Source organism: Leptosomus discolor, chromosome 1 (genome assembly GCF_034619465.1).
Source record: "Leptosomus discolor isolate bLepDis1 chromosome 1, bLepDis1.hap2, whole genome shotgun sequence".
Classification (NCBI taxonomy): domain Eukaryota; kingdom Metazoa; phylum Chordata; class Aves; order Leptosomiformes; family Leptosomidae; genus Leptosomus; species Leptosomus discolor.
This window is the reverse complement of record NC_141391.1, coordinates 104,341,547-104,368,744: the sequence shown is the minus strand read 5'-3', so window position 1 is coordinate 104,368,744 and position 27,198 is coordinate 104,341,547. Positions and strand designations below refer to the sequence as shown.

The following is a 27,198-nucleotide window of genomic DNA, read 5'->3' as shown; positions in this document are numbered from 1 at the left end:
ATGTGGAGTGGTGTGCACGTTTCCAATCACATGGCAGGCTTGGGGTCATGTTACTCTCAACTCCCCACCCCTTCTTCCTTCTTCACCTTCAGAACCAGGCAGCATTGCCACGAGTCAAGGCTTGCTGAAGGGGCAATGGCTGGGAGCAAGCAGGTGAGGAGAGGGGAAGCTTCCTTTGCCATCGTTCTCTCTAATCTGTAAATAGCAAAAGAAAGGCAATCTCTGCACTGAATTTCACTTAAATCCTTTTTAAATGGAAAAGTGAAATGGCGCTCCCTTGACTTTGATTCTAAACATTGCTGAGCTAGAATGAGAAAGGTGGCTGTGAATGCATGAAAAGCATTAAAACTCATTTGTTGAATGGTGTCATGTGTTCTCTAATAAATATATTGTTTGTATTATTGCAGCTGGAACAAACAAGTAAAAACATTGACTCAAGCGCCCACATGATCACCACCGCCAGGGTACCTGCTGATAAACCAGTACGAATTGCCTTCAGCCTGAATGACTCCCCAGGTACAGTTTGATATATGGAGTAAACCACAATGAAATAATTACTTTTAAATTTTACATGTTCTTACCAGTGTTTACAATATCAAATGAAGTCGAGTCTTACAGGTGGATTTTTCTCCTGAATGATAGCATGTGATCCGTTTTGCTGTTTGATAAATTTTGCTGTTTCCATTAACAATTTCATTAGACTAAAACCACTAGACTGACAGATTAGACCTTAGCTTTCTTTCAGTGGTTTGTGGAATATACTCAGGACTGTAAATAACTATCGAATTTACCTGCATATGCAGTATGTCTGATTTTAAGGAATTTTAAAAAGAGTAAAAGGACATTTTGTACTGAGGATGAGGCTAGAGAAGGAAGAGACTTTCCTTTCAGCAGGAATGTTGGAAAGTGCTGCACGTGCCTAGCTTGGTGAAAGGTTTCAGGAAACGGATGCCTCACATGGCATTTTCCCTGAGAAAGCGGCAGAAATTTCATTGACGTTTATCCTGTCAGCTAGTGCTGATTGAGCATTAATTTACCCAAACATACTCTGCACATACATGGACCCTTTGGCCTTTGGAATAGATGAATATTATTAGTTTGCATCTTAAATATTATTAAGGTCTAGAGAGCTGTTGCCAAACAGTAAAAGTCAGAGTGAAATAAAGTAAATCGGAAGCTGGGAAGCATCCCAAGAAAAGTTGGCTGTGCTGTTGCTAAAGGTGAGTGCCTGGAGTCAGGCTTGAGATGTGTTTATGGCATGAAATATAAGGATCCATGATAACGATAACTGAAACCCACCACTGCTGAGTGCTTTATGGGATGGTATGCATTGTAGGGTAACGTGTGAGGCTGCTTCCTGAGCTTTATGTGAATAGAATCTCAGCTTGCGTACAATTTTCTCATTTTAAAAATATTTTAGAATATGCATTATCTTTCCTAGGTAGTTGTTGTGTAATATTAATTTGCAGCTACAAGCCTGAAATAGAATCTCGTTCCTTAAGCAGGAGAATTTAAAACCAAACATCTTCATGTATTATTGCACATAACATTCAGCTCATAAAGATAAGTGACACAGAATGATTTGGACAAGGAATATAAAGAAGCACATGGCTATCTATATGCCCTTTTTCATAAATTAAAATAATCTTTAATTACATTTTTATTACAGAAAGTAATAACGAATCATATATGTATGTAAGATACAGTAACATGGTAAATTTCTGACAGGAATTATGGCAAAGGTAGTCTTGAAGAGAGATGTAAGAGAAAGAGGACTGCTCTTGCAAATTATGGAAAAAGAATGCTAATGTGAGAGAGTGAAAACAAGTCGGGGAAAGCTGAGACCATGGGAAAATCAAAGAGGGTAGAGTGGTTTGTGACAAGAGACATCGGTAGGAAATGACAAGGTTGTGAATAGCTTGGAAGGAGAGGACATGAAAGGCAGGAAGCCTAGCTTCCTTAACATTGCATCACACTTTATTTTTTACTGTTTTTATCCTGCTAATAATTCCAGCCTCTCTTTTAACATTTAGAGATATAAACTCAATTACAGAAAGGTAATCTTTTTCTGCTACATTTGTTAAACTTTTCTGTCATTTTGAGTCCTTGTATATATTCGAGTGCTCCTGTAGTATGCAATCCAGAATCTCTGTGATTACTGATAAAACTAAATAGCAACTGGTAAAGTGAGTGCCATGTTCTTCTGTGCATCACACCCCCTTGGGGGCTACCAGGTCTAAAACAGAATACAGTTTTACCATGTTGCAAGAATTCCGCTCTTGCTCTTAGTGGTAAGCCCGAACATGGTTATTATATTTGATACAATTAAAGAAGGCAAAGGAAATAAACTTTTATCAGGCTCGAAAATTTCCAGCAAACCACAGTTGAATCAAGAGAGTACAAATAAGTATTTGACGCTTTTTTTTCTTTTTAAGATGAGATGAAAAAACACTTAACAGATAGTCCTTTAGGTATTCCATACTTGGTGCTTTTTTTTTATCTCCTTATTTTTTTATATTTCTTTAATCTTTTTTTTCTCCTTGACAAGAACATTTGTTTCAGTTCAAACAGGAGTTACTTCCTCTAAGTGTGATAGTAAAGCACCAGGTGAGGCTCACATACTGCTAGGGTATATACAGAAAGTTCTTCACCGGGACTAAGTGGTGGGAGAATCTGTCTGACCTAAGCTTTTCCTTAAATTCTACCTCACTTGAAAGGCACAGTGACAGATTTCACCAAGAAAGGCTGCGTTCTCCTTCCGGGGGCTGTACAACTGCTTACTAGGAGGAACTGGCAGCATAACTAGATATAAAAAGGGGAAATGGAATGTTTCTTCTGGGCGGTGATTATCTCACTGGCTAGGATTGTAACCAAGCACTGGGTGTGAGGAGCAGTGAAAGGAGAAACTGCTCTCAACTCATGAGAAGAGATTACTTTGTTAACTGACCTACAAGGCCGGAGCTGGCTTATTCTGAGTGTACAAGAAATAATTTAATTGTGTTATATCATTTGTCAGTTGATTCCTGATGACTGAAATCCCAGCCAGCTTTTGCAGTATTTTTAATGTGAAAGTAGGCTAACCAGTTCCTTAAAAGTCTCAGGAGCAGCCCATCAGCGGGTGCTATATAAGAAGACAGTTTTATTGTGTATCTCTTATTCCTGTATATATAGATATCTATGTTTGGCTCTTTTACTCAAGTTCACTAAGCTGGCATCAAACATAGGTTTCCTAGGGCGTGTCTGCACACTGTTTTGCACCAGTTTGACTTAAGGTAGCATTTGTAATTAATGAATTTGAAACATTTCAGCCTATCTTATATCACATGGAAACTAATGCAAGTTAAACTGAATATACTGTTCCAAAATTTAAATAAGTGTTCCCAAATAGAAAGTTTGTTGTGTTTTATCAATATCAATTTCATTAAACCAATGAAATTTAATATATCTTAATTTATATCACTAACTCTTATTTACTGAACATATTAAGATACAATGATTATAATAGGAACTTTATTAAATTTAGATAAGTGTGTTTGTTTCGTGTAATAGTTCTAAGGGAAGGTTTATAGGTAAACATGTCTTCACCTTCCCTCTCAGAATAAAAGCTTAGATGAAAAGTTCTGCTAGTGACACGTGGTGATAAATGTCTGGTTTTGAAATGATTAATAATTTTTTTTTTGTTTGAAATTAGTCAACCTCTGAGAGCACTCTCCAGAGAAATCACTGATAACAAAGGCAAATCATACATCTTCTGATTAAACTGACAGACAGTGGAGCAGTGTAGTGTTTTTGCAAGCATAGCAAGTGACTTATTTTACCTCTCCTAGTGACCATATTGCTAAAATATATGACTAAAATTTACAAAGCTAGTTTCCCAAAACTACACCGAACCTACAAGTAAGTGGCTTGATCTTTGGGAAATTAGACAGGAACTTAGGTGAGATACCTTCAAAGGTTAGTGTGCATTCATCAGAGGATGCTTTAGGCTTAGGTGAAGGTGTGTGGAGTAGGAGGGTTTTGCTCTTGTCTCTTTTGTTATAGGCTGTTTCTATTTTGGGAGGTCCACAACTCTTAGTATTGAGCAAGCCTTCATAGCCTATTCCTGGGTCAGGCAGTGACCATTCCCCACTATTTTATGAGTGAGGTAACTGTGAGGTTGTGTAAGGTCACGGCAGGCAGGGCTGTGAATAGAAGCCCCGGAGCTTCATGCAGCACTGCCAAGTCGCAGTCACTTAGCCACACAGCCTTCCAGGATGAATTTGATGAGTCTTTGCTTGTCTGTCAGTAACCAGGGCTGGGGCTGCTGGATCTCACCACCCTCCTAGGGCCAAGGTTGGACCCCGATACACAGTTTGCCAGAGCTGTCCCGGCTGCGAGTTGCGGTGCTTGCAGTTCAGTTTGAGCACTTTTCCTGTGTAAGGGCTGATCCGCTTACAGGATAACAGCCTACTTACGTTACCAATTTAATTCTTTAATTTAGGAGGAAGAGATCTGAATACACTTGCCCACGCATGTAAGAGAAAAAAATAGTACCTGATTGTATAATTAAAGACTGGATCATAACTCAGTTACTCAAGGAAGCAAAGATGTGATTGGCATTTCCTAAATTTTGAGTGCTTGATTTAGCAACCTTAATGTGCTTTCAACACATTTAAATTTTTGTGTTCTATTTCCATCTATCTCTGTGAAGATCCTAGAGAAACTGCAATTTGCAAGTTTCTATTGCAAGTAAATCAGATGTAATTCTTAAAAGTATTCATTCCTTAACTATTTCCCCTAGCCCACAGTTCAGCTAAATGGAGCAGCCATATAGGAAGAGACCGGGGTGTTACACTTCATTGTGCCAGACATTGTGTCAGTCAGACAGCGAAGTGTGTGTGATTTTGCTCATTTGTCTACGTGATGGAGGTCTGGGACATTGGAATCTCCAGAAGGCCAGAACATGATTAAATAAGTGAAGCTTTCCAGAAAGCATGATTCATTCTCAAATGTGCAACATTAGCATAGATCAGGGGACTGAATGCATCAGGACATCCCTGATAAGTAGTGAGCCTTTTGTATGAAGACAATCAGTCTTAATACAGTCCAGCCTTCTAAATCAGATGGCTTGTGTGGATCTCTGTACCACACATTAGAAGGCCATCTCACATTTGTATTAGTAGGTGCTATCAGCAGAGAGACAAGAGCTCACCTGGACAGTGAAGGTTGAGCAGCTTTGCCTTGCCATCCTCACACAAAGCTGCCCATCACACCATTTCAGCCTGAAGGTGCATTAGCTGGGCAGCATGCTTAGGGAGCTTGTTCTTTCGTTAGGTTTTGTTAGTTTTGCTGTAGGAATGGTCAGAGAGCTGGCTCTGACACAGAAGGGTACTTTGTCTCAGCCCAACTGATGAAAAGCAAAAGGAGGAAGTGATTTCCCCAGAGACCCTCCCTCAGATGCTCTCTGTCATAATGACAGTTTTCAGCAACAAGTTGAACCTGATGAAACAAACATGAAAGTCAAACTACTCCATATACATGAACCAAGTCTTTGGTTAAAAAACCATCAACTGTATGTGCAGAGAGTTCATCTTGTAATCAGGGTACAGGTCTTTACCTTCAGTGCACTTTTAAACGTAGACCTTCAAAATTAGTTTCAGGATCTACAGGAAATCAGGAAGTGCCACTCATTTAGAAATCATGCAACAGACACTTTAACTTAGGTGGCTGTGATGGAGTCCCTGATCTGACTCTTTCTCACACCAGGTTAGTGCTGCCGAGTTTGCTGGGATGGCCATAACATTCACATGTATGTTTTTCCTCTTCTCTTGTTTTCTTTTGACCGGAATCTTGACTCATTTTCAAGTCCAGCAAGTTGCAGCCTGATTTTTTTTTTTAATTTTTATTTTTAAACAAAATGTGTTTTCAACAACCAGCTTGAATTACAAATCCTTTTTCTTTATGAGTGACAGGGAAGGGAGCAGTAAAATAGTGACCACAGGGTGAGATGCTGTTTGTATCTGGTAAGGAATCAGCCTAGTTATTTTCAGGGTTTTGTGGTACAGAAAAGCCACTAACCTTATTATAAATGGGGTCTTTGGTTATATCAGTGATTCCTTATAACAATCTAGGCACTAACTAAATATTGATGATAAATTGAGAAAAGGAGAAAAAAGAGGTATTTCTGAATTCTGTTTCTAGTTAAGGAGATGTAGAATAGAAAAGAAGAAATACAGACACATAAGGAGACAGTTATGAGAGAGTTTTCATCTTCAGAATATTTTCTTTGACATTTCGGACATTTTCAATGTTTCTGATTTTCAGATTCATAGATTGTTAAGTCTAGAAGCCAATGTGATTTTGTCTGATATTTTGTCTGATCTCCTGTGTAACACCCAGCATTCAAGCTTGTAAGGGCAATAGTGATTCTTTTGGAAGAAAATGCAAGAGTTTTTATCTTCCCTCTCGACTTTCTGAAAGCATCCTCAAAAAAGTTTTAGAAGCCAAAAGACTGCTATCGTTTGCTTTCCCCTTGTGTGAAATCTAAATGTGTTTAGTTTTTACTAAGTGATTTTTGTTCTTATTGCTGTGGTTGTTACTTTACCAACAGTGGAATACAGACTGACCTGATGCAGTAATTTATTTCACTGTAAGCTGTGGGGAAAGTTTTTTGTTGTCCTTTTTGCGGAAAACAAAATTGCAGTTAGCGGTGAGGATTTCTGCTAATTTTTGTAAACTAAATAATTCAGCTGAAAATTTCAGATGAACCTAAGAGAATTCAAACTACTGAAGTCCCCAACTTTTCTTGATGATGTTCTGCCCATCAGATGATGATTTAAACAAGTCTTAAACTAGCATAACTAAAAAAAACTCTAGCAGCTGTTCAATAGATGCTAGGGCAGGCCCATTATAAAATGTACTATGGTATGCCATAATGATTAGGATACCAATATGTTCTATTTTTAGTACCATTGACTCAGTCACTTGAGTTCAAAAAATAAGCAGGGAACATCTGTTTATTGAAAGGATTTCCTCTATAGTAATTTCTCTCTCTATTCCATCCTTTTTAAAGTATTTCCAAACTTTTTTTTTTGATTGGTTCTTTTCTGAAGATAATCCAATATATTTTCTAATGTTCTCACACTGCATTAATTTTCTTTCCTTATTAATAACCGATGCAGTGAAAAAGTCATTATTGGCTGATGTTTCTTTAAAATTCCTGGGGTTGCTTTTGCTTCGTTTTTCTTAAGTTAAAATGTTTGAAGTCACTCCTTAAAGCTACTGTACCAAAGATTGTAGTGCTGGAATTGTCAAAACAAATAGCAGCTTAACTTCTGTCCATGACTGTGGTCCAATATCTCTGTCATAATATTTAACAGCTATTCAGCCAAATATTTGTAGAGCAGCTGTACCCCTAGTCGGACTGAGTCCTATTCCGCCCTTCCTTTTAAACTTGCCATATGATTCATCTTTCTTTTTTTAGAATATTAGTCTATTTTTAAATATTGTACAGGAAAGCAACAGCAAATTAAAGGTAAACACTTGCACATCAGCATGATACAATTCTATACAATTAAAGCAATTTAAGTATTTTCCAGAATGGACACGTTTGGGACATGGTGTGAAAAATGAAGTTGGGATGAGAGGGGAGAGTATGACTTTTTGATAACACTAGCAAGACCCCTACCCCATGAAAATATAGAACTTCACTTCGTTTCATGAGGAAGTTCAAAAGCTTTTGCTTTTTGTCTCTGTATCACTCTATTTTTTTTTTCTTCTCTGGGCATCCCTTCCTAGGGGTGCCCAGCTCCAGCTATGTTAGTTAATGTAAGGCTCTGATTATATGTTGGCCAGTAGGTTTATTCTTCATTGATGCGGTGACTTGTTTTACTTTTTCCCCCTAACCTACTTTGCTGTATGACCACTGAGAACAGGATGAAGAGATACCAAACGTTTGACAACTAATTTAAATCCTAGTCTGTACTCTCTGAGAATGTTCAGAATCCTGCTTTGATACGTGGTCCTCTTAATCTTGTTGGGGTTTTGTTGTAGCGTACAAGTCTGCCAGCATAGAGCAGGTTTCAGGACCTGACCTGTGTTAGCAATTTTCCCCTGTGAGAGACATCCTTGTTTAATTTTGACACATTACAAATAACTGACTCTGTAAGCTAGCTAATAGTAACCTTTTCTTCACCTCCCATAACCTGTAGTAAGATGCATAAACAGTCACTACAATCCAATGCAAAACTGATAGGGTGAAAGTCACTGAGAAAGAAATATTGCAGTGGCTAGCGATGACACTACCAAGTATGATTCATATTTCTGATCTCAGTCCAGCTACTAGTGGGCAGGTGTCCACACCACAACACTGACGTAACTGGCACAGTCTGTCCCACCTTTGCTGCAAGCTGGTACTAAAAATAAGAAATAAATAAAAACACAGTTTGGCTTGTTGTCATGAATGAACTAACTCCAGCCCGTAAAGACTGTTATCTACACGTTAAAGCCTTTTTTTTTTTTCAGTATGGAGAAATTTGTGGTGCTTTCCCCATTCTAATCACATCTGTGTAGGTAACAGCCTTCTAGTTCCAGGGTTGCCAGGCTGGTTTGTGTGTTCTTGTGGTTGTCTTTGGGTGGTGGGAGGAAAGATTTCTATTATTGTTGGTAAGTCATTGTGTTGTAATGAGGAAGATATCTTTCACTTCATCCAAGTAACGATCTCTTTGGTAGTAATGAAGCTGTCCTTGGAAGATTCTTTACTTAGTAGAATAACGGAGAGCTGAGGAAGAAAGATTGTTTGGATTTATTGTTTTCATTAAATTATCAGATGTCCTGCTGCACTAACTGGCTTTGTTTTGTTTCTCAATCATTGCTATACAAAATAGGCTTTCTGTCTTTCCAGCACCTAAACATTTTCTTACTGCGAACCCACTAGTATTTTCAAGGAGTCTATTAAGGTATCTCAAGTGTAGAAAGACAAGAAAATGTGGAGGTGTTTGCAAGATCCTGATATTATTGTGAATATATGTAACGTAGAACTACATTAAACAGATCATTTGAAATGCCCTTATTGGTAGACATTGACTTTTAACATCATGTGTATGTTTTAGATGATGCTTCCTCTGAAAACTTCCCCTTGGCATTTCCAGAACTAGACCAGCAGCTGCAGGTAAACTTTTTTGGTTTTACTACTGTTCTACTTCACATTCACTCTATTTGTTATGATTAAAATCTCTTGTGGTTACACTAAGTTGAAAGTTTTCAGTGATGCTTCTCTAACCTATTAACATTGATCAAGGCTATATATTTCCATAGAAGAAAATACTGTCTTTTCAAGATCTGCAGAAAAATTATTCAACAATTTTAATCCAATTGCGGGGAAATGACTATTCTAACAATCTCACAATTTTTACAATTCCTGTGCAAAACATGTACTGCTGCACTGCAATGAAGAGAGTCCTTGTGGTTTTGATGGGAGAAGGAATGAGCCAGGTATTACATTCTCATTCCTACAGGCTGTGCTAAGACAGGTATGATCAGCTTTCTCTGAAGCATTCCAAGAGAATGCAAAAGTGTATTTTGTAGTGCCATCATATCTCTAATCTTGGGTAACTAAAGCCAGTCATCGGGATTGACAAGAGCCTCCTCGAAGTTACTCTAGTTCATGCTGCACAGCCAGCAATCCTAATGGTTGCCCTAGCAGGTGTCTGCAGACAGCATGGGATAAAAGTGGTGAATCCTTTTGTGACCGGTCCGATTTGTCAGCGTAGCACAATGGAGCCCCGATAGACTGGACAAATGGCAGTTGATGGCAGCTCCGTGGTTCACCAGGCACAGAGCCAGTTCTGTATCCAGGGATTATTTCCCTTTCCTCTGTGGCGGTTCTGGAGTGTTTGTTGGCTTTTGTAAACTACTTCAGATCATCTGTTTCCCAGGAGCATTTAGACTTCCTCTGATATTTCAATATGAAGGCAGTTGTTTCCTGAGTGTAAACTGAGAAAGGCATTAGCAGACCGTGTTGTTCAATGATGTCATCCTTCCTGTCCCCATCAGCTAGTGAGACAACACTGGAGGGCTGCTGACTTAAAGGACTCACTTTCCTCTCCTGCTGCTCTCATCAAAAGGGTGACTGAGGAAGGAACAGAGGATGACGAAGACTTCTTCTTGCTTTATCCCTCTAATCCTGAGAATAGGGGCATGTTCCTTAGGTGTAACTAGGAAAGAGTAAAAGAACATATAGCAACCTAAGATTTTAACTGAAAGGAACAGGGTAGTGTGTTGGCCTCTTTATTCCACTGATCTTCCAGCGCAGCAAAGACGATTGATATTTTTTTCCCTCAGAAGAATTCAATTTGAGAAAAGCAATATTGTTTCATGGCTGAGGCACTGAACTGAAAGTAAAGAACCTGCATTCTGTTTCCAGCTCTGTCAGTGACACATGGTGTGATCCTGGAGGAATTGCCTCATCCCTCTGCTCATCTCTCAAACGAGGTTAATAATTTTGACCTTTTTTGTTGCAGAGCATTGAGATCAGTGAGTGAAGACTGCTTTAAAAAAGCAAAGTATGATTATCATTACTGCTGTTGGTACATAAAAACAAAATCACTAGTATTAGGTGTAGGTACTTTACAGGCCAAGTGAAGGGGTTTTTATTAGGACTTTTATGACCAATTTCTGGAACATATAATGTACTCTAAATGTGTAATTTCATGATAGACTGAAATTGCTCCTCTGGAAGCATTCAAATCTGCTGGATAAATAATAGCCCTTCAGTAAAAGTTTTTTAAGTACGTGCTAGAGCAATTCCACTAAGTACACCCTCTTGGTCTGTTAAGTACGTGACATTTTTTTCAAGAGAACCTTCCTTTACTCTTATGATCTCAATATGATAACAAATTCAAAGAAACAATCAGAGGCTTTGATTCAGATAGTGTTCTTTTTATTATCCTTCAAAAACTTCTTTTGGTAATGTTGAGGTAGTTGAAAGGATAACTTATGGGGACTATCTGGCTGATGCAACCACTCAAAAGTATAAAGTTAGTGGTAGTACTGCACCCTTTGGCTTCTCAAGCTTATGTGCATATTTATATTTAGATGTCTTTATGTTCAACCAGAGGCAGTTAGGTCAACACAGGGTTCTGAGCTGACGCAGACGCAACAGTGCATTTAGCTTTAGCAATGAGAACTTGAATTTCCTTGCTTTTGTCAGTCTGGATCACTGCTTAAAGTTATAACCATTTAATGTAATTACATTATGTTTATACTGCTTTAAAATTTCAAACAAGCAATAACTGTAACGAAGTTATAATTTACCTAATTACATTTTCTTATTAATTACATTTTAAAATTGCTATAATCCAAACTGCTAAGGGTGTGTCAGTCCTGCATAGATGTGGTTGCAATTTATGTTAACGTAACCATACCAGCTTTGAATCAAGTAGCTCCTGTATTATAGCAGCAAAATACAACATGGACATGCAGAAGTACTTTATGGTGGTGTCCTTTGCCATTCCATCCATACTTTTCTCTATCCCAAAGTTAGGTAGTATAAAGCAGCACACATGAAGTGTCATGTAAATGAACCCTTTAATCGACTGTGGCATAGCAGCCTGAAATGCTTGAATTTGTAAGAATGCTGGTACATATTTTCATAATAAAAATATCACATCTAGAGCCACAAGATTTTTATCACCATGCCATAAATGCAGTCCAAAGCATTTCTATTTTATTTAAAGAAGCAAACTATAAATGTAGGGTAGGTGGCTATGTAATAATAGGCACTTAAGAAAAAAAAGTACTAACTTTTCAGGTTTCAAACACACAAAGGAAAATTCTGAAACCTGTTTCAAAAACAAACAAACGAACAAAAAGACCAAATTAGCTGATCTCCAGGTTGGATTTTGAAAACAGCTTGCAAGCTATGTAAGTTCACTGAGTGACTTGGAAAATCAGAGCCTTAGAATTTTATGCATGCAGGCAGCAGACCACAGCCTGAGTACCAAGCAATTTGCACCTCTGTTTTAGGCTTCAAGCCCTTGTCCTTCTATGTTAGGCCTTGGCAGACAACTTGGCTGTCTGAGCAGAATTACCTAGTGTTCCCACTTTTCCTACCACGATACCTACTCCCTGGGCACTGGTATCTGATGGCAGGGCAAAGTTCAGTGCAGCCTCCTCCTGACAGGGTAATAAACCCTGCTGTCCAAGCACTCATGCCAACTTTACAAAGGTAGAGATAGGATTGGCTGGAGAAAAGGTGTTTCTAGGAGTCTAACTGCAAATAATTAATTCTCTATAAGGACTCTTATTAGAGGACAAGCCTAGTTGAAAGTCACAGCTTCTTTCTGAAGAATAAAAATGATCAGCCTAGTGTTCTGATCTACTAGCTAAGTTCAGATCAAAAATGTTGTCTTTTCTAATTGCCTTTTTGAATGTTACATTTTTCTGGTACTCTGAAAGGAAGAAATTCCAAGAAGCTATCTGTAAGAAAATAATATAAATTCTCTAACTCAAAAGCTTTGCTATTGTTTTTTGGTTTTACATTAAAAAAAAAAAAAAAAAAGTACAGTCAACCAGAAACCACACACAAAAGCCCTATCTATTAGAACAGAGCACTTTAAGCCATATGCAGGAAAAGCCTGGTCTCTCTTGCAGCTTTATTATTAAAATAACTACAAAGAAGTTCCTGATACGCTACCAGTGAAACAAAGCTCACTTTAATAAACTTCTTTTTATCAATTCCTTTTGTTTGCAGTATTGGAAAGTATTATCTTCCCGCTGATGAGCAACACTTTGAATGAGGATAAAGCACTTGCTTATTTGGGCTTCAGTGTCATATCCCCCCCCCCCCCCCCCCCCCCCCGGCCCCAGCGCCCTTGCGTGAGCAATGTGGTGGGTAGTGCAGCGAGGGTAGGCTTGCTACATTTGTCAGTTTGTTGTCGGGAAACGTTAACCTTTGCCTTGTGTGAGTTGGACTGGGCCTTGGAAGGTGCTTCCCTGATTAGCTGCATAGTGAGTGGTGGCCCCCTGACAGGCACTCTACTATGGGTTATCTGCTATATTTAGGCACCTACATCAGCATCCAAGGCCTTGTTGTTTAGATCACTGAATATAGAGGAAGGTATCTGGTGTTAACTACCCGCATTACTATGCCCTGTGTGCTGTCTGTCCTATTCCAGTGTTTCCTGTGACTTGCTCAGTTCATCTCCCTCTTCTCCGTCAAAGCCTTTATTCCAGCTGGGAGTTTGTTTCTGAAGAGGGAAGAACACAAGTCACGTATGGATGCACAGGGTGTTCTGTAATTCTTTATCGTCTCTTCTCCTGAAATCATAAGCTTGAGAGAGGCATTTGTGTCATATTTTTTATTATGAATCTGTTGAGATCAATGGAGTTAGATGACCGTAAAATTGCTGCAACAGAGAAAAGCCTCCAACGATTTATAATATTAGTTTAAGTCAAGTGGTAGTTTTTCATGCTTTAGCTGGAGATGTCTGTACAAAAGCAGCAATGAAAATATTATGAAAGTTTTTTACATGTGATAGAAGCATTTAGCAGAAACCTTGTGTACTGGAACTTTAATAACAGAACTATTGCTTCTACTGACTGCCAAGACTCTTGTTAGACACCTACAAACTATTTTAGAAAGTTTAAAAGTATACTATGCTTTTAAAGCATATGCTGTGTTTTTTTGATCTATATTAAATTCCAAGACAATTCGTATGGTACTATGGTACTCTATAATTAGATTTGATTGCCTATGAACTTAATAAGTCTCCCGTAATGCTGCTATGATAACTATGTTCTTAGATTATCTAACTCATGGATGTTTACAAAGTCGGAGCATCATACTAAGGTTAGAAAAGAATGGAAAATCTCTCAGGAAAGGAGAGCAAAACTCTCAATCACTCTCATCCAGTTGGCTTGAATTGTTTGGAGAAAAGGGAACTGCTTACTTTCATAGTACAACTAGACTAGACTAGATATATCCTAGACTAGATAACTGAAACTGGTTGAAGAGTTCCAGTTGCACAACAAAAAGTGGCTGCTTTGTTCAGCTGTCACTTTTGCTTGAAATAATGTGGTCTCTTCCATCATGGAAGAGTACAGAAGGCCATATAATGAACATGGGCCATGTGCAAAATATAGGCACTGAGCTTTCTGGTTTTCTAGAATAGTTTAGCCAAAAATTACCAAATTTACAAAAAGTGAGACACCACTCTTTAATTAGATGAGTCCTAAAGACTGCCTTCTAAATGAGTCCATCCACATGGTCAGCTGGCAAAACTGCATGATGCAGTTTTTTCTTTAAACTTCAACTTTTTCAGGAGAAAGTTTTGATTAAGAGGAAAACCAAAAAATAAATGCAAGAAAACAAAGGTGAATTAAAAATTAAACTGTTTTAAAACAGTTTAAAACATTTAAAAAATGTTAAACACTTGGGTGACATTATCAACTATACAGCTTTTGTGGATATGGAATGCTGATATTCATATGGCAAGGCAAAACACACTTTGTCCTGTGAGTGAAACAAAAAAAATTACTGCAAACTGTCCTTTTGTGTCCCCCAGCAAAGATTTTAATTAGGACAGCTCCTTCAACCTGTCTTAGACAGGCAGAACCACTCAGGCTCTTTCTATGTCTTCGAGGACTGCCTTTGCATATAATCATCCAACATCTTCCTTATCTGAATTCCAAACAAAAATCTAAACAACAGAGCATATGTCTTGTAAAGATGTACATACGTAGGTGCAGTTACAGAATAGCCTATAACAGGATCTCTTAAGAGTCTACTTGCTGGATTCTGTAGAAAGTGTGTCAATGTCACAGTGAGTTATTCAACAATTTTGAAAAATCAGACCTTGTTGAAAATCGGTCATAGTAGCCCAAACCACTAGTATGACTGAAAGCTGCAGCTTTTGTACTAGCTTTGTGAACATCAGAGATGCTGCATGAGCATATTTTGCCAGCACAGGAAAAGGAGGGTGGATGACACTGAAGCCTGAAGTGAGCAGGATTAAAAGTAGCAACTGTTGTCATTAAATATAACTTTCTTTGGCAGAGGTGTTTTTTGCTTATGTAGCAGGTATGCTTTTATGTATATTAATTTATGGACGGGCAAGATACTTCATGAAGTAACAAGCTTGGGCCGTCCTAAGGAGAAATTGGAGTATGGCTGTTGGCTTCTGAGTGAAACGAATATAAACTGCAAATTGAACTTTATTAAGGCCTGTTGTAATTAGTCACCTTGGAAAACTAGCAAACTCTTAGCAAAAAAATAGAGAGAGAGACTTCCTGGATGAAAAGTGCTTTCTACTGGGAATTCCAGTTCTTTTCTCTGCCACGGGAATGTCATCAGGGTAGCATCTGCAACACTTCCCACGGCCTGGCCACAGGCATTCAAAAAAGTCATTCCAGGTGGAATGGGGAGCAGGGAAAGACTGCTCGGACAAGCTAGGGAAAATGGAAATTCATCTAGGATGGTTTAGAGGAATGCAGCTTTACCGAGACACGGGTCTAGGAAAGTATATGAAAGCCCTCTGTAAGTACAACTCAGGGGTAAAACAGGAAGGACAAAGAACCGCCATTTGAATGACAAATAGTGCTGGCACAGTAAAAGAGTATGCAAACCTGTCTTCAACAAAACCAGACTGGAAATGAGAAAAATATTTCTAATCCTTGGTGAGGCCCTGGGCCAGTCTTACAACTGAGGCAGGGGACTTCACTTTTTCTGTGACAGAACTGGGCAAGCCTGTGAATTGCAGGCTTTGCTTCTGATAACAGGGGACTGGACTCCTTGATTTTGCAAGTTCCTCCCATTCCCATTTAGATGAGTATGGGCTAGTCCAGTAACTGTTACTATTCTATTATTGTTTTCTTTTCTGTGGAGATATGTTAATACTGTGAATATCTGCTGGCTATTTGGAATTACCCCTTCGGAACGAGCAAGTTTTGCCTCTGTTTCTGCATTAGTTTTTCAGGAGTTTGCCCTGTGGTCTTCTGAAAACGCTTCTCTTGGCTGGAACAGACGTATCATTAAATCTTTGCAGTCTTGATTATATCAAAAAAGTAGGCTGTTAGACATGGGTAAAATAATTTCACTGTGCTTTTGGGTTGGCTTGTATGTTCTGCTGAGCAGCAAGGACCTCCATTTTTCCTCGTGATTGCGGTAGAGGAGTTAAATAATGAATGCATAAGCCTGTTTCATGTCCCACTGGCCAGAAATCTAGTCATATAAAACATAATGAAATTTACATTTTAAAGTGAAAATACACTCAAAATTTAAAAAGTTCTTGATATAGTGCTTAATAGCATCAGACAAGATTGAAAAGAATTGTATGAACAGAATATTTGTAAACTGATTATATCTTTTGTTGTCAATTTATTTTGAGCGATAAAATATCAATGTCAAGAAAAAATGACACTGAAGAGGAAACAATGATAGGAAGGGGTTTGAAAGTCAGCAACTGGTTCTAAGTGGGAATTAGATACTAAGTCTCAGAATGGCTAGATAATTTTTAGCTCTCTATATATATCTTTTGAGTGGGAAGCTGGGATATAGAAACTGAATGATACTTTAATTTTTAAACTGGTTTAAACCAGCTAGATTTGCGGAAACTAAGTTGGAAGCAAAAGCGTTTTTTTTTTTTTCTTTTGAAGTATCACTGTTTGGGGACTTTCCCCTGGGTACTGTTCAAAATTGTTCTATTGTGACGCATTTGTTGTTTGCTGATCTCTGGTAGATACCAGAGATGCTACTTTGGCTCACCCTTGCATTCTTGGATTAGAGTACTGAGACTTCTATATTCTGTCTTGTTAAATTTATGCTTATTATTTGGGTGGCTATATGAATGGTGCTATTGCTCATCCACATTGATATGCAATTAAAAGCCCTTTCCTAGGGCCCAGATTCCCCAAGTAATGGACTACCCTTTCCCGGGGTTCCCAGATTCTCCAAGATCAGAGAGAATGAAACAATGTGCTGTGAATCAATTCTGCCACAGCATTTTTACATTTAGAACATGGAAAACGAGTGTCTGTGTTAAGATTTCAGCAAGGAACCACCTACCATCTACAAGTACCTGCAAGGTCCATACATTAGTTACACCTGTGCATTGAGGTACACCTGAAGCAAACTTACCCTGCCTCCTGGATAAAAATATTCTTAATCTTTGTCTCTGAATATGTTTAACAAAATTTAAATTTCGAGTTTAGCTAAAACAAAGGTTTACAAGATCATAAACAGGAAAAGTCTGAAAATTTGTGCTTTTCTTTTCCTAACGGTGTCATTGAAGGAATATTATACTACAGAGAAGAGTCAAAGTAGGACAACAAGAAACAAAAAATAATCTGCTTACATTGTGAAAGGCAATTGGATGTTCTTTAACTGGACAGTAAAAGAACTATTTTAAGTGCTTCCTTTTGCTTCAAACAGGTGGCCTAGGCATGCTGTTTGGAGTTCATTTACAGTCAATTGATTCATAGCTAATAACTTAAAAATACTACACTTCCTGAAAGTGTTATAGCCAAAATATGACAGTTAAGCCTGAAGCGGGAATTAAGTTCTATTCTTTTCAAGCAACAAAAAGCACTGACAACCAAACTGTATTTTCAAGATCTTGGTTGAAATTCATGTGAGGAGTCCTAGGACAGAGTGGTTTTATATGCAGTATTTATTACCCCCAGTGTGCAGGGAAAAAAAAATTAAGCTCTTGCTGCAAAAATGTTGGTATTTAGATTAGGAGACACAGTGCCTTCAGTGTATCTTTTTTATCTGATTTTTTTTTTTAATTGCTGTCACCCTCCTACTCTCAATCTCACCTGCACTTCTCATGGAAATTTAAAACACTTTGCGAATATAACTGATTTAACTCTCACACCATTTCTGCTAACTAAGTATCCCCTTCTTCTACAGGAAATAGAGATGCAGAGAAACTGGGTATGATCGTGAGAACATTGCTTACAGCTTGAGGCATTGCTGGGATAGAACCCACCATGAAATCTTGGCTGCACTGGAGTCAGCAGTGTAACTCCTGTTGACTTCAGCAGAATCAGCCCCCAGAATCACAGTCCTGTCCCATTTAGTAATAAACTGGAATAAACATTGCATCCATGAGAAAGAGAGTGGTTAGTCAACAGCTTTCCATGTCTTTTCTTCTCATCTTGCAGAACTGGAGAATAAAACCTTGTTTGCACTCAAATTACCCTTCTGCTCAGTGCTGCAGTTTCTGCAGTAAAAACATGCTCATGTGTTTTATGGGTCTGACCAGTGCATCAACTTTAGCATTCTTATATGACTGTAGCTGAAAATGAGGGAGGTAAGGGAGAAATATTTCTTTGAACAATCGCTAGGGATAATTTGCAATGTTGACAAGGAAAGTTCTGAAAATCATTAGAAGGTTTGAAGGTTTATGCATATTCTTCTGCAGGGAAGTGATTTTTTCCCTCCCATAAAAGGCCACAACTAGGAATATTTGGCCACATCCTGCAGGTAGGAGGAAAAAAATTCTTTAAGCATTCTTACAGGAATTAATGTTATATCTCTCAAAATAAGTGTTTTTCCCTAATATTTAGTTCGAAAGCAGAACATATTTTTCTTCTTTTCTTAAAGCCGCTGCCTCCTTGTCATGACTCTAAGGAATCTATGCAGGTGTACAAACAGCACTGCAAAATAGCCGAAGAGTACCATGAGGTCAAGAAAGAAATTGCTCTGCTGGAAGAAAGAAAGTAAGTAACTTTTCCAAAGTATTTACTGTTTTATATTCTCTTTGTAAAATCCTATTTTAAACATGAGGGTTTCACATGGTATTTTCTGACCTTATACCTCTGCTTGATGGTCACACTACAGCACAACAGTTAGGCCATCAGTCCACAGGAACAACTGGGGCCACTAAGGCCATAGAGTTGTCATAGTTCTGGGCCCTCGTTTTACAGATGTCTCTTAAAACCTTATTGACAGCCTCCAGGTCACGTAACAATCTAGTTCAGCTGGTGAAAGTCCCCTTTTTAGTTTTAAGGAAATTTTTTTTCAACTTAACTTTACATGTTTTAACAAAGAACATAATGGATTCTCAGTTAGGTTTAAAGTACTTGACATTTTTCTGTGAGGTGTGTTGTCTCTACGTACATTGACATTTTAGGTGTTCACATCCAAAGTGCATAAGCTGGAGACTTTTTTTTCTTGTCTATGGCCTATACTCACACCCCCATCATCTTTGCATGACTATTAAATGGCAAAGTGCACTCTGTGACTCTCAATCCTTTTCCACAAGAAACCTGAAAAAAAAATTCAGAGAGAGGAAACAGGGTGAGTAGTGGAAGTTTTTAACAGGCAACCAACTCCCAGGAATAACAGTTACTGCTAAGTAAACTTTCAATTTTTTTTTTTATTTTTACATTCACGCTGAAAGTGACTTCAGGCAGTGTTGCCTTCCTCAGGGAGAGTTAGCTCAGTGTTGATCTCTGAGACTTCTTGTGAAAATGAAGACCACACCATCATTCTTCTAAATGCTGCTTGAACAGAAACATTTGTAATATAGCAACAGGGGTCGAAAGAGCTCTGTTGAACAGTGGGCTTTGAGTAGAAGGTGGAGCACCGTACCTGTTTCACAGCAATCTTCACACAGCTGACCATGCAGTTCAGCCAAGCTTGCATCCGTGCAAGTCTTCAGCTGCAGAAGCAAGCTGATGGGAGGGAAACTGGTGAAATCCTGTAGTCTTACATGTAAGATAGCCAAAGATCTCCTTGAATCTAGACTGTGCGGGGTAAGAAAGTGAGATTTGTCTTTATCGGGGTTGATGGCTACAGGCACAACATGGTCAGTTGCCTAAAGCTGAGGAACTAGTTGAGGTTTCCCACTACAGATCTCCTTCTACTGTAGAACCTGCATGGTACAGAAATTAAAGAAGAAAAAGTAACTGGAAGAGATTAACACTACATTGTCCCAGTGTCTGCATTTGATTCATCACTAATTAAACTTGGCCAATCAAAAGTAACTGGTGTTTTTAAAAAGATATAAAGAAGATAATGAATTCAAATAATTTTGCAATGATTTGTCAAATTTGATTGTCTAATATAAGCTGCCTACATGTGTATTTAGCAACCAAGTGAATTCAGGGGAAACCTTGTGTGTTTGTCTTCTCTGAAAATCCAAATGGAATATAAAACATTAAATGGTTGTTTAAGTGCTTAACTTTAAATTTATAAACTCAAAAGGTAGCCTTAGATCATTTGGGGTTTAGAGTCTACTAACATAAATGCATTCTTATCTCCAATACATCCCTGAATCAGTTATGCAGGTTTTTGAAGTAAGCTTGGAGCCCCTGAAAACTAGACTCACTTATATATTTTGGCATTTACCGGAATGAAAAAAAAACACTGTTTGAATGCATTTTTGTTTATCTATGGAGTCTGTCGCACTAGCTGAGTCAGAAATAATTTGCTCCTTGGGAATGTCACCTACATGCACAAAATTGTTTACCTGAGCTCAAAACTATCCTAATCAAGCTCTGAGCCCAGAAGTCAGCCTCTCAGCAGTGGCTATCCTGGATGAATTAAGGGGCTTCGGGCTGGCATTTTCCTTCATTCCACTAGTGGATGTCAACAGTGAAACAATGTGAGGAAGCTTCCACCACTGCTACCTTTGCTGACCATGTTCTGTGGATAGATTTCATGCCCCAGTAAACATATGTTAAAACAAGAGTGGCTGAATAAGGCAGCAAATAGAATTATATTATTGTGATTCTTATGTGCCTTCTAATGGCATATTTGTGGCCTAGATATTCACATGCTGTGTAGTTATGAAATGACTAAACGTGACAAATATCAGTGCAGCACCTTTCACCACCTTCCAAATCTCTTAATCTGAAGAAGTGGCCCTGCAAGCACTGGGATTGAAGATGCTTAATTTGTTTCCTACAGGTTGGTGCACTGTGGTTATTTGATTTTGAGGTTTAAAAAGCTGCAAGTGCCCACTGAAGCTTTTTTCCTCCATATGGGAACTATTTATGACTCCTCTCTCCAGTTAGATTCTCCATTTTGTAGTATTTTGGAGGAGATCTCATGATCCTGCCTTTCCCCTTTAAGGTGTCTTTCCATTCGGTAGTAGTCTGTTTTCATAAAATCTTCCAGAAACTAATTGGGACCTCTTCACTGCATGAAGTTTGTTTGTAGTTGGAAGGTGGATTAAAAAGTTATTTGGATATATATACCTTTACACACATGCAAGCATACACAACCTGAACACATTAACCTTGGTTTTTACATAAAACTAGATAGAAAGGGAGTATAAGTGTGGAGATGAAGGAGTAAGCAAAAGAGAGTTTTGGTTTAATGATCACTGATTTATATCTAAAAACATTCTCAACAGTTACAGTTTCAAAGTTAAAGGAAGTTTATGGTGTTACACACTGAATGAAGAGGAGCAGAGTGGATTACAATGGCTGGGGTGGCAGGCGTGTTGAATATTTCATTTTCAGAAGGGAAGGATGCTTTGACGTGTCTAGTAAGTCTGATGAAATGCACAGCTTTTAGCCTCAAAAGCAGTTATAATCAAATGGAAAAGACGGAGTCTGCAGCTTTCTGAAATTTGCCCCTATTGCAGGTGTCTTTATTTTCTTCTACATTTGAATTTGAATGTATGGAAATAAAGATTCACAATTACCTAATACACCTGCTATCTATTGTTTATTTCTTTTAAATATTATTTTCATAAAATGGACAAAGATAGAGTTTCATCCCTTGTAACGGGAACAAAAACTTTGTGCAGTGTTCTTCACGCTACATTTTTACCAAAAGCAACCAGAAGCCCTGTTGGATGGTACCCCTGCCAGTGCTCCCAACTTCCTCTCCACAGATCAATTCACCTGTGGCATTAAAATGTCAAGTCCCACCTGGCAGTGTCTGCACCTGTGGTGCCTACTGGTAGTACACTGTGCACACAGAATACTGAAGACAATGATTGTCAGGAAAAGAGCAGAAAATTACTTGAGCAAGTATTTTTGATTTGTTGGCTTGGAGGAAGAAATAACGTTAAGTTAACCTGACATAAATGTCTGTACAGGTATTGGAGCTTTTTAGTAAAACAAAAAACGGAATAGTATTCATTCTACTTTAAACAATTTTTGTTCCCACTTCCCCAGTTCAGTGTAGCATTTTATATACGAAATAATACATGCAGGTATATTTCTAAAGGAGGCATCTTTAAGAAATAGGAAGTTGAGTAACATTATTTTAAAATAGTCAAAACCATTTACTCTTTCGCAGCTTTTCAAAGGCTTTTGATTCTGCTTAGCTTGACTTGTCTCTAACTGTAGTGTGAGGATCAAGTATGGCCAAAGTATAGAAAGGCAGGCATATGAAATGACAAGGGTTGCTTTTCATCAAGGAAAGAGCAGAGCTTATTTGCCCCTTTCTTTTGTGTGCATTGTAGATGGCAAGGGAATGTACTAGGCTGGGAATGGGAGAGAAGACGATTGTTTCACAGGAAAATGGGAAACGTGAAAGAGAATGGGAGGTTGCATGTTCAAAAAAGGGAAAATCAAAGGACAAAGCAAATAAGAAGGAGAAGTTAGGAAAAGGACAAACAAAGGAAGTAAGAAATTGCAAGAATTTAAAAGACCATTGGCTAGATTTTTTTGCTAATATAAATAACCATAGCTTTGTTTGCTGTCTTCTCTCAAACTCTTCCCGTGTATGCCAGCAATATGCAGTATAAGGGACAAAATCACTGTGGAATGGGAGACATGATCAAAAAGAAAGAAAAGGGCGTGCAAGCGGGAACACACCACATTTAGGTTACAGAATGTAATTTAATTTATGTTCCAGAAACACACATGTATTTCCATAACAGATGTTTTGGGGTATCTAAGTTTGGGTGAAAGGGATGGGATGGCTGGTTATTTTGAGCAGTTGTTATATTGCTATTACTAGATAATGACCCTGGATTATGTAGTTAAATATTAGAGTTGCCATGGTTGCTAGCTATATCTTATATTCTTAGCACTCGCTGGTTTTCTCTTTTTTCCTCCCCCAGACAATTCTAATATAACTCTCCAGAAAACATCATTTGATCACCACCTGGTTTAGGATCACTCATTTCTTTACCATGCATTTGATTTCATTTCCTTCTTTCATACATATTACAGTAGACATGCAATGGAGATGTCTGTTTAATTTTGTGGGATCCTTCCATATGCTTTAGTATGCTTTTATGACCATAGGACTGTTTCTAAGGTCTCAAGTCCAGATGGTTTCTCCAGGTATGCTATTTCTGGAGTGTCTTTCCCAATAGTGTTGACACAAGTAGTCTTCAGATTTCCAGGTACTGCAGAAAAAGATTGGTGTAAAACATAAAGGCAAATTTTTATCTTAATAATTTTCCCATTCTAGACCTGATTTTTCATCATCTCACATGTATCCAAAATACACGTTACTTGCCACATAGTGGAAATTACAGCTTTTCTAATATAAAGAGAAACCTCATCTTGTCTGGACCTTTTATGTTCTGGCATCTGAGACGTATTTTCATTTACATTAAAACAGGCTGTCTTGTTGTTTTAAAAATTAATTAGTAGACGCAAGGGCAGTCTCCTCAGACAGCAATTACGTTACAGAGTGTCATGATTCCTCCTAATGTGAAAGCCATGTCAAATACGGGAAGAGTAAAGGACCTTATGGCCACCAGAATACAAAGATACATGTTAGCTGGGAAGAAATGTGTAGTACCACTGATGCATGATCCTAAATACGCTGTTCACAATGGGAGAAAGACAAGTCTGCCTCTTTGCACTGTGGAAGTTGTTCTCCTTGAGTCCAGTCCATCTCCAAACGCACTTATTTCCAGACAGATTTATCTGCTTCGTCTGTCACTTTTCTTGGTGTTTATTCATCGTGAATATTACTGTAAAGGAACTCTTCTCTGCATGGTCAGTCATTAAGGCCAGGGCAAAAGAAATAATTTCCCTAAGACCATGCTGGGTTTTTCTCCTGCTGCGGTATGGCTTGTGGTTTATTGGCATATGATGCAAGTCAACGCTCGTCTTCCCTTCCCACTCAAACCCCTCCCCAAAGAAGAACACTTAAAGTGTACATTACAGATTGTCTCAAAGCTTCAAGTACCTCAGCACCATTTTAGAAAATACCTTATCAATGCTGTTATGATTTAAACTCAGGGTAACCATTAACAGAGAACACAGATTACACAGGGCTAAATCTATTTATTAAGCACACACAACAAAGGCTAGATGGTGCAAGAGCTTAGTATGGTGTTCTTTAACCTCTGGAAGCTAAGTTCAAATCCTGGATTAGATCAGAAGCAAATGTTAGTTACTGTCCTCATCCTTTTGTGAGCCTCGTAAACCACACCATTCATAACATTTAGCAATTCCCTGGTACTCTAATTTTAGATCTCTGTGGCAGGCTGGCAGTATTTGCCTGAAACATCACCCTACCCTGCAAACAGGTGTTGATCCTGATGGGAAGGGAATAAGTAGGTTCTGCTGACTCAGAAGTGGGCAATTTTACTACCTCAGTGCAAGGAAACAGCTTTCTGCAAGGGAGGCCCTAGAGTGTGGGCTACACCAATGAGTATGTTTTTATTTTAATGCATTTATATTTTGATTAATAGCAAAACTAAATTCCAGGGGGAAAAAAGTTATCTGTGCAGCTTGAGTATTACTGGAGAGTAGCACAAAAGCCATGCCTGCATGTAGCCTCATCTTATCAAATCAGGACTGACATTCATTAATAGAGCTGTCTGAGTTTGCACACTGTCTGTCTGTGCCACTCCTGGCTCAAGTCTAAATCAAGTAGTTAGTACCTTTCTTTTACATGTACTAAAAGTCCCCATGGAAAAGGTTTACCTGCTTTTAAGGTGCTGATTACTGATTAGTGTGTTCACTGCATCTCCCTTTAAGAATCTTGTAAGTGTAGGAAAAGTAAGGAAGAATGATTCTGAATTAATTTGCTTGAAACACTTCTGAGTCAACAGTCTGTGATTTGAAAGAGCTTAATTTAATCCTTCAGTCCAGCACGGCACCAGTAGAATAACTGCAAAGAAATATTCCTAAAGCTGTCTCTTGGCACCAAGAATCAAAAGTCTTCTAGAGGAAGCCCTAAGAGACTGAAGTGATTAAAGCTGCTAGACTTGTAAAATCTTGTCCCTAAATGCATCTCTCACTCTCTAAAGCAGACATGCAATTAGTCCTTTGTGGCCTATAGTCCCATCGATAGGAGCTGGAATATTGATCTGTCTAGCAAGATCTGTTTGAAAATTGGTTGATCTAGTGTGGCCCAAGCAAAGAGAAACGAACCTGTTAAAGGCTTGCTGCTTTAAAAAGTTTTACAACTGTGTTGTGCCAAATGTTAATATAGAATTCTGCTGAACAAAAATATGCTCTTGATAATTTCTTTCAAAGACCTGATTGAATACACCGTTCACCTGGTGAAAGGAAAGAGAAGAGGCTTTGCTGCAGCATGGCTGCTATGCATTACTTCAGTATAAAACAAAGACAACATTTAGCTACAGGAGGGCTTCTACATACTGCAACTTTTGGATGATTTAAAATTGCTGTAATGGCTGCTAACTCTTCCTTTCTTCTTCTTTTTTTTTTTTTTTTTTTTTTTTTTTTTTTTGTATGGGAAACACAGTTGGGAGAAATGAGTGCGCCAGGGGTTTCTTCTAACTTTGTGACTCCATGAACTGCCTTAACTGTGACTGTAAACAGTCAGCTAAATCATGGGCAAACTGTGCTATCACTGAAAGCTGTACTAAAGACAGAGGAAGATCAAACCAATCCTAAAAGAAGGCCAGATAGAAGTGTTTTTCAAAACCCAGGTTCTTAACGTTTTGCTGCTGTAAGTGGTAATTTTGCAGCTATAAGTAATGTAAGTGATCAGCAAATACTGAAATGTTATCACTTCATGAATACTCTGACCTGTGGCAATAGAATTACTGATCTGTAGGAATTTCCTGCCTGAAAGCACTGATCTATCTTGACAAGAGAGCTCCTCTAAAGGCTGTAGAAAAAGCTATCCACTTTGAAGGCCTTACATCTTCCCACGTTGTTTTGACATGACTGAGAAATAAAGTCACAGGGCTATGAACAGTTAAAGATTAACTAATCTCTGAGATAGAATGATCAAAAGAACTAAGAAAGTTTTAGAAGAGACTTCCTGTAGCAGGGGTGAATAAATGATTTGACTTAAAGGGGAAAAAGGCTAGCCTACTGAGTGACTAAGTGGAGAGAGATTAGATACCCTGTGAATTACTCATGCCTTCAGTGTGTTTTGTTTTAAGACCTCTTTTATCTTAACTTGTGCTGAGGTAATTCCAGTTGATACTATACAGGAGACTCCAGCTCCTGTCCAACTCTGGGAATACAGAGCACTGTGTGCCTCCATCCATAAAGAAGCAACAGCTTGAATCCTCTTAAAAAGACCAGGAGGGGTCAGCTTTGCAGCTCTATCACTCTTCCTCAGCTGTAGGGCTACGGTCTGAGCATAAACACATTATAGAAATGATATGTGTAGAACAGATTCACGTGTCTAGTATTCACCAGAATCATTTTTCTTTGTGGCAGACAAAAGGAAACCAGGCACACTTCACAGAATTTACTGATAAAGCTAACCAACTGAACAGAAAAACCACCTCGTTCTCTTCCATTTTTTTTTTGCTATTGAGAGAAAAATAAATTTTTATTCTTCAGGCAAAATATTAGCATGTACTCTCCAGGAACTTCATTCTCCCCCATAAACTGTATGTTCGACTCTTACTGAAGTTAGAGATACTTGAAAGTCCTCAGCGTTTTGCAGCTTTGCCCACTGAACAGCAAACCTATCAGACATTTTGGCAGCTTCATCTTTTAAAGGGAAAAGGAGGACTACAAATTAATATTCTAGGTGTTTTCTTCACAAGAGCTCAGGTAATACCATGTTAATGACGCCCAGCTTTAACCAAGTACACAATGACAAATTTTCGCATACTGCCTTTTTTAATCTTTGAATTTTTTTCATAATCATCAGAAAGGAGCTGATTGCCAGGCTGGAACAAGTGGAAAAAGAAAGCATGGATGCTGCTCAGCTGGCTAAGGAGTACGCAGAACTGACAGAGGAGAACCGAACACTGAAGTTGGCCCAGACGCAGTGTGTAGAGCAACTGGAAAAGCTCAGAATACAGTACCAAAAAAGACAGGGCTCCTCATAACTCTCAACTTGCTTATGTGAGG

At 38.4% G+C, this 27,198-nt stretch overlaps 1 protein-coding gene across 1 annotated transcript; it reads left to right on the top strand.

Moving 5' to 3' along the window:
* On the top strand, window positions 1-27,176 carry MAP3K7CL (MAP3K7 C-terminal like). The gene is made up of 5 exons (XM_086462644.1): window positions 1-153; window positions 408-516; window positions 9,090-9,148; window positions 18,584-18,699; window positions 26,996-27,176. Exons 1-5 carry the CDS (start codon window positions 1-3, stop codon window positions 27,174-27,176), a joined length of 618 nt encoding a protein of 205 aa, XP_086318770.1.
* Window positions 27,177-27,198: the final 22 nt, after the last annotated feature.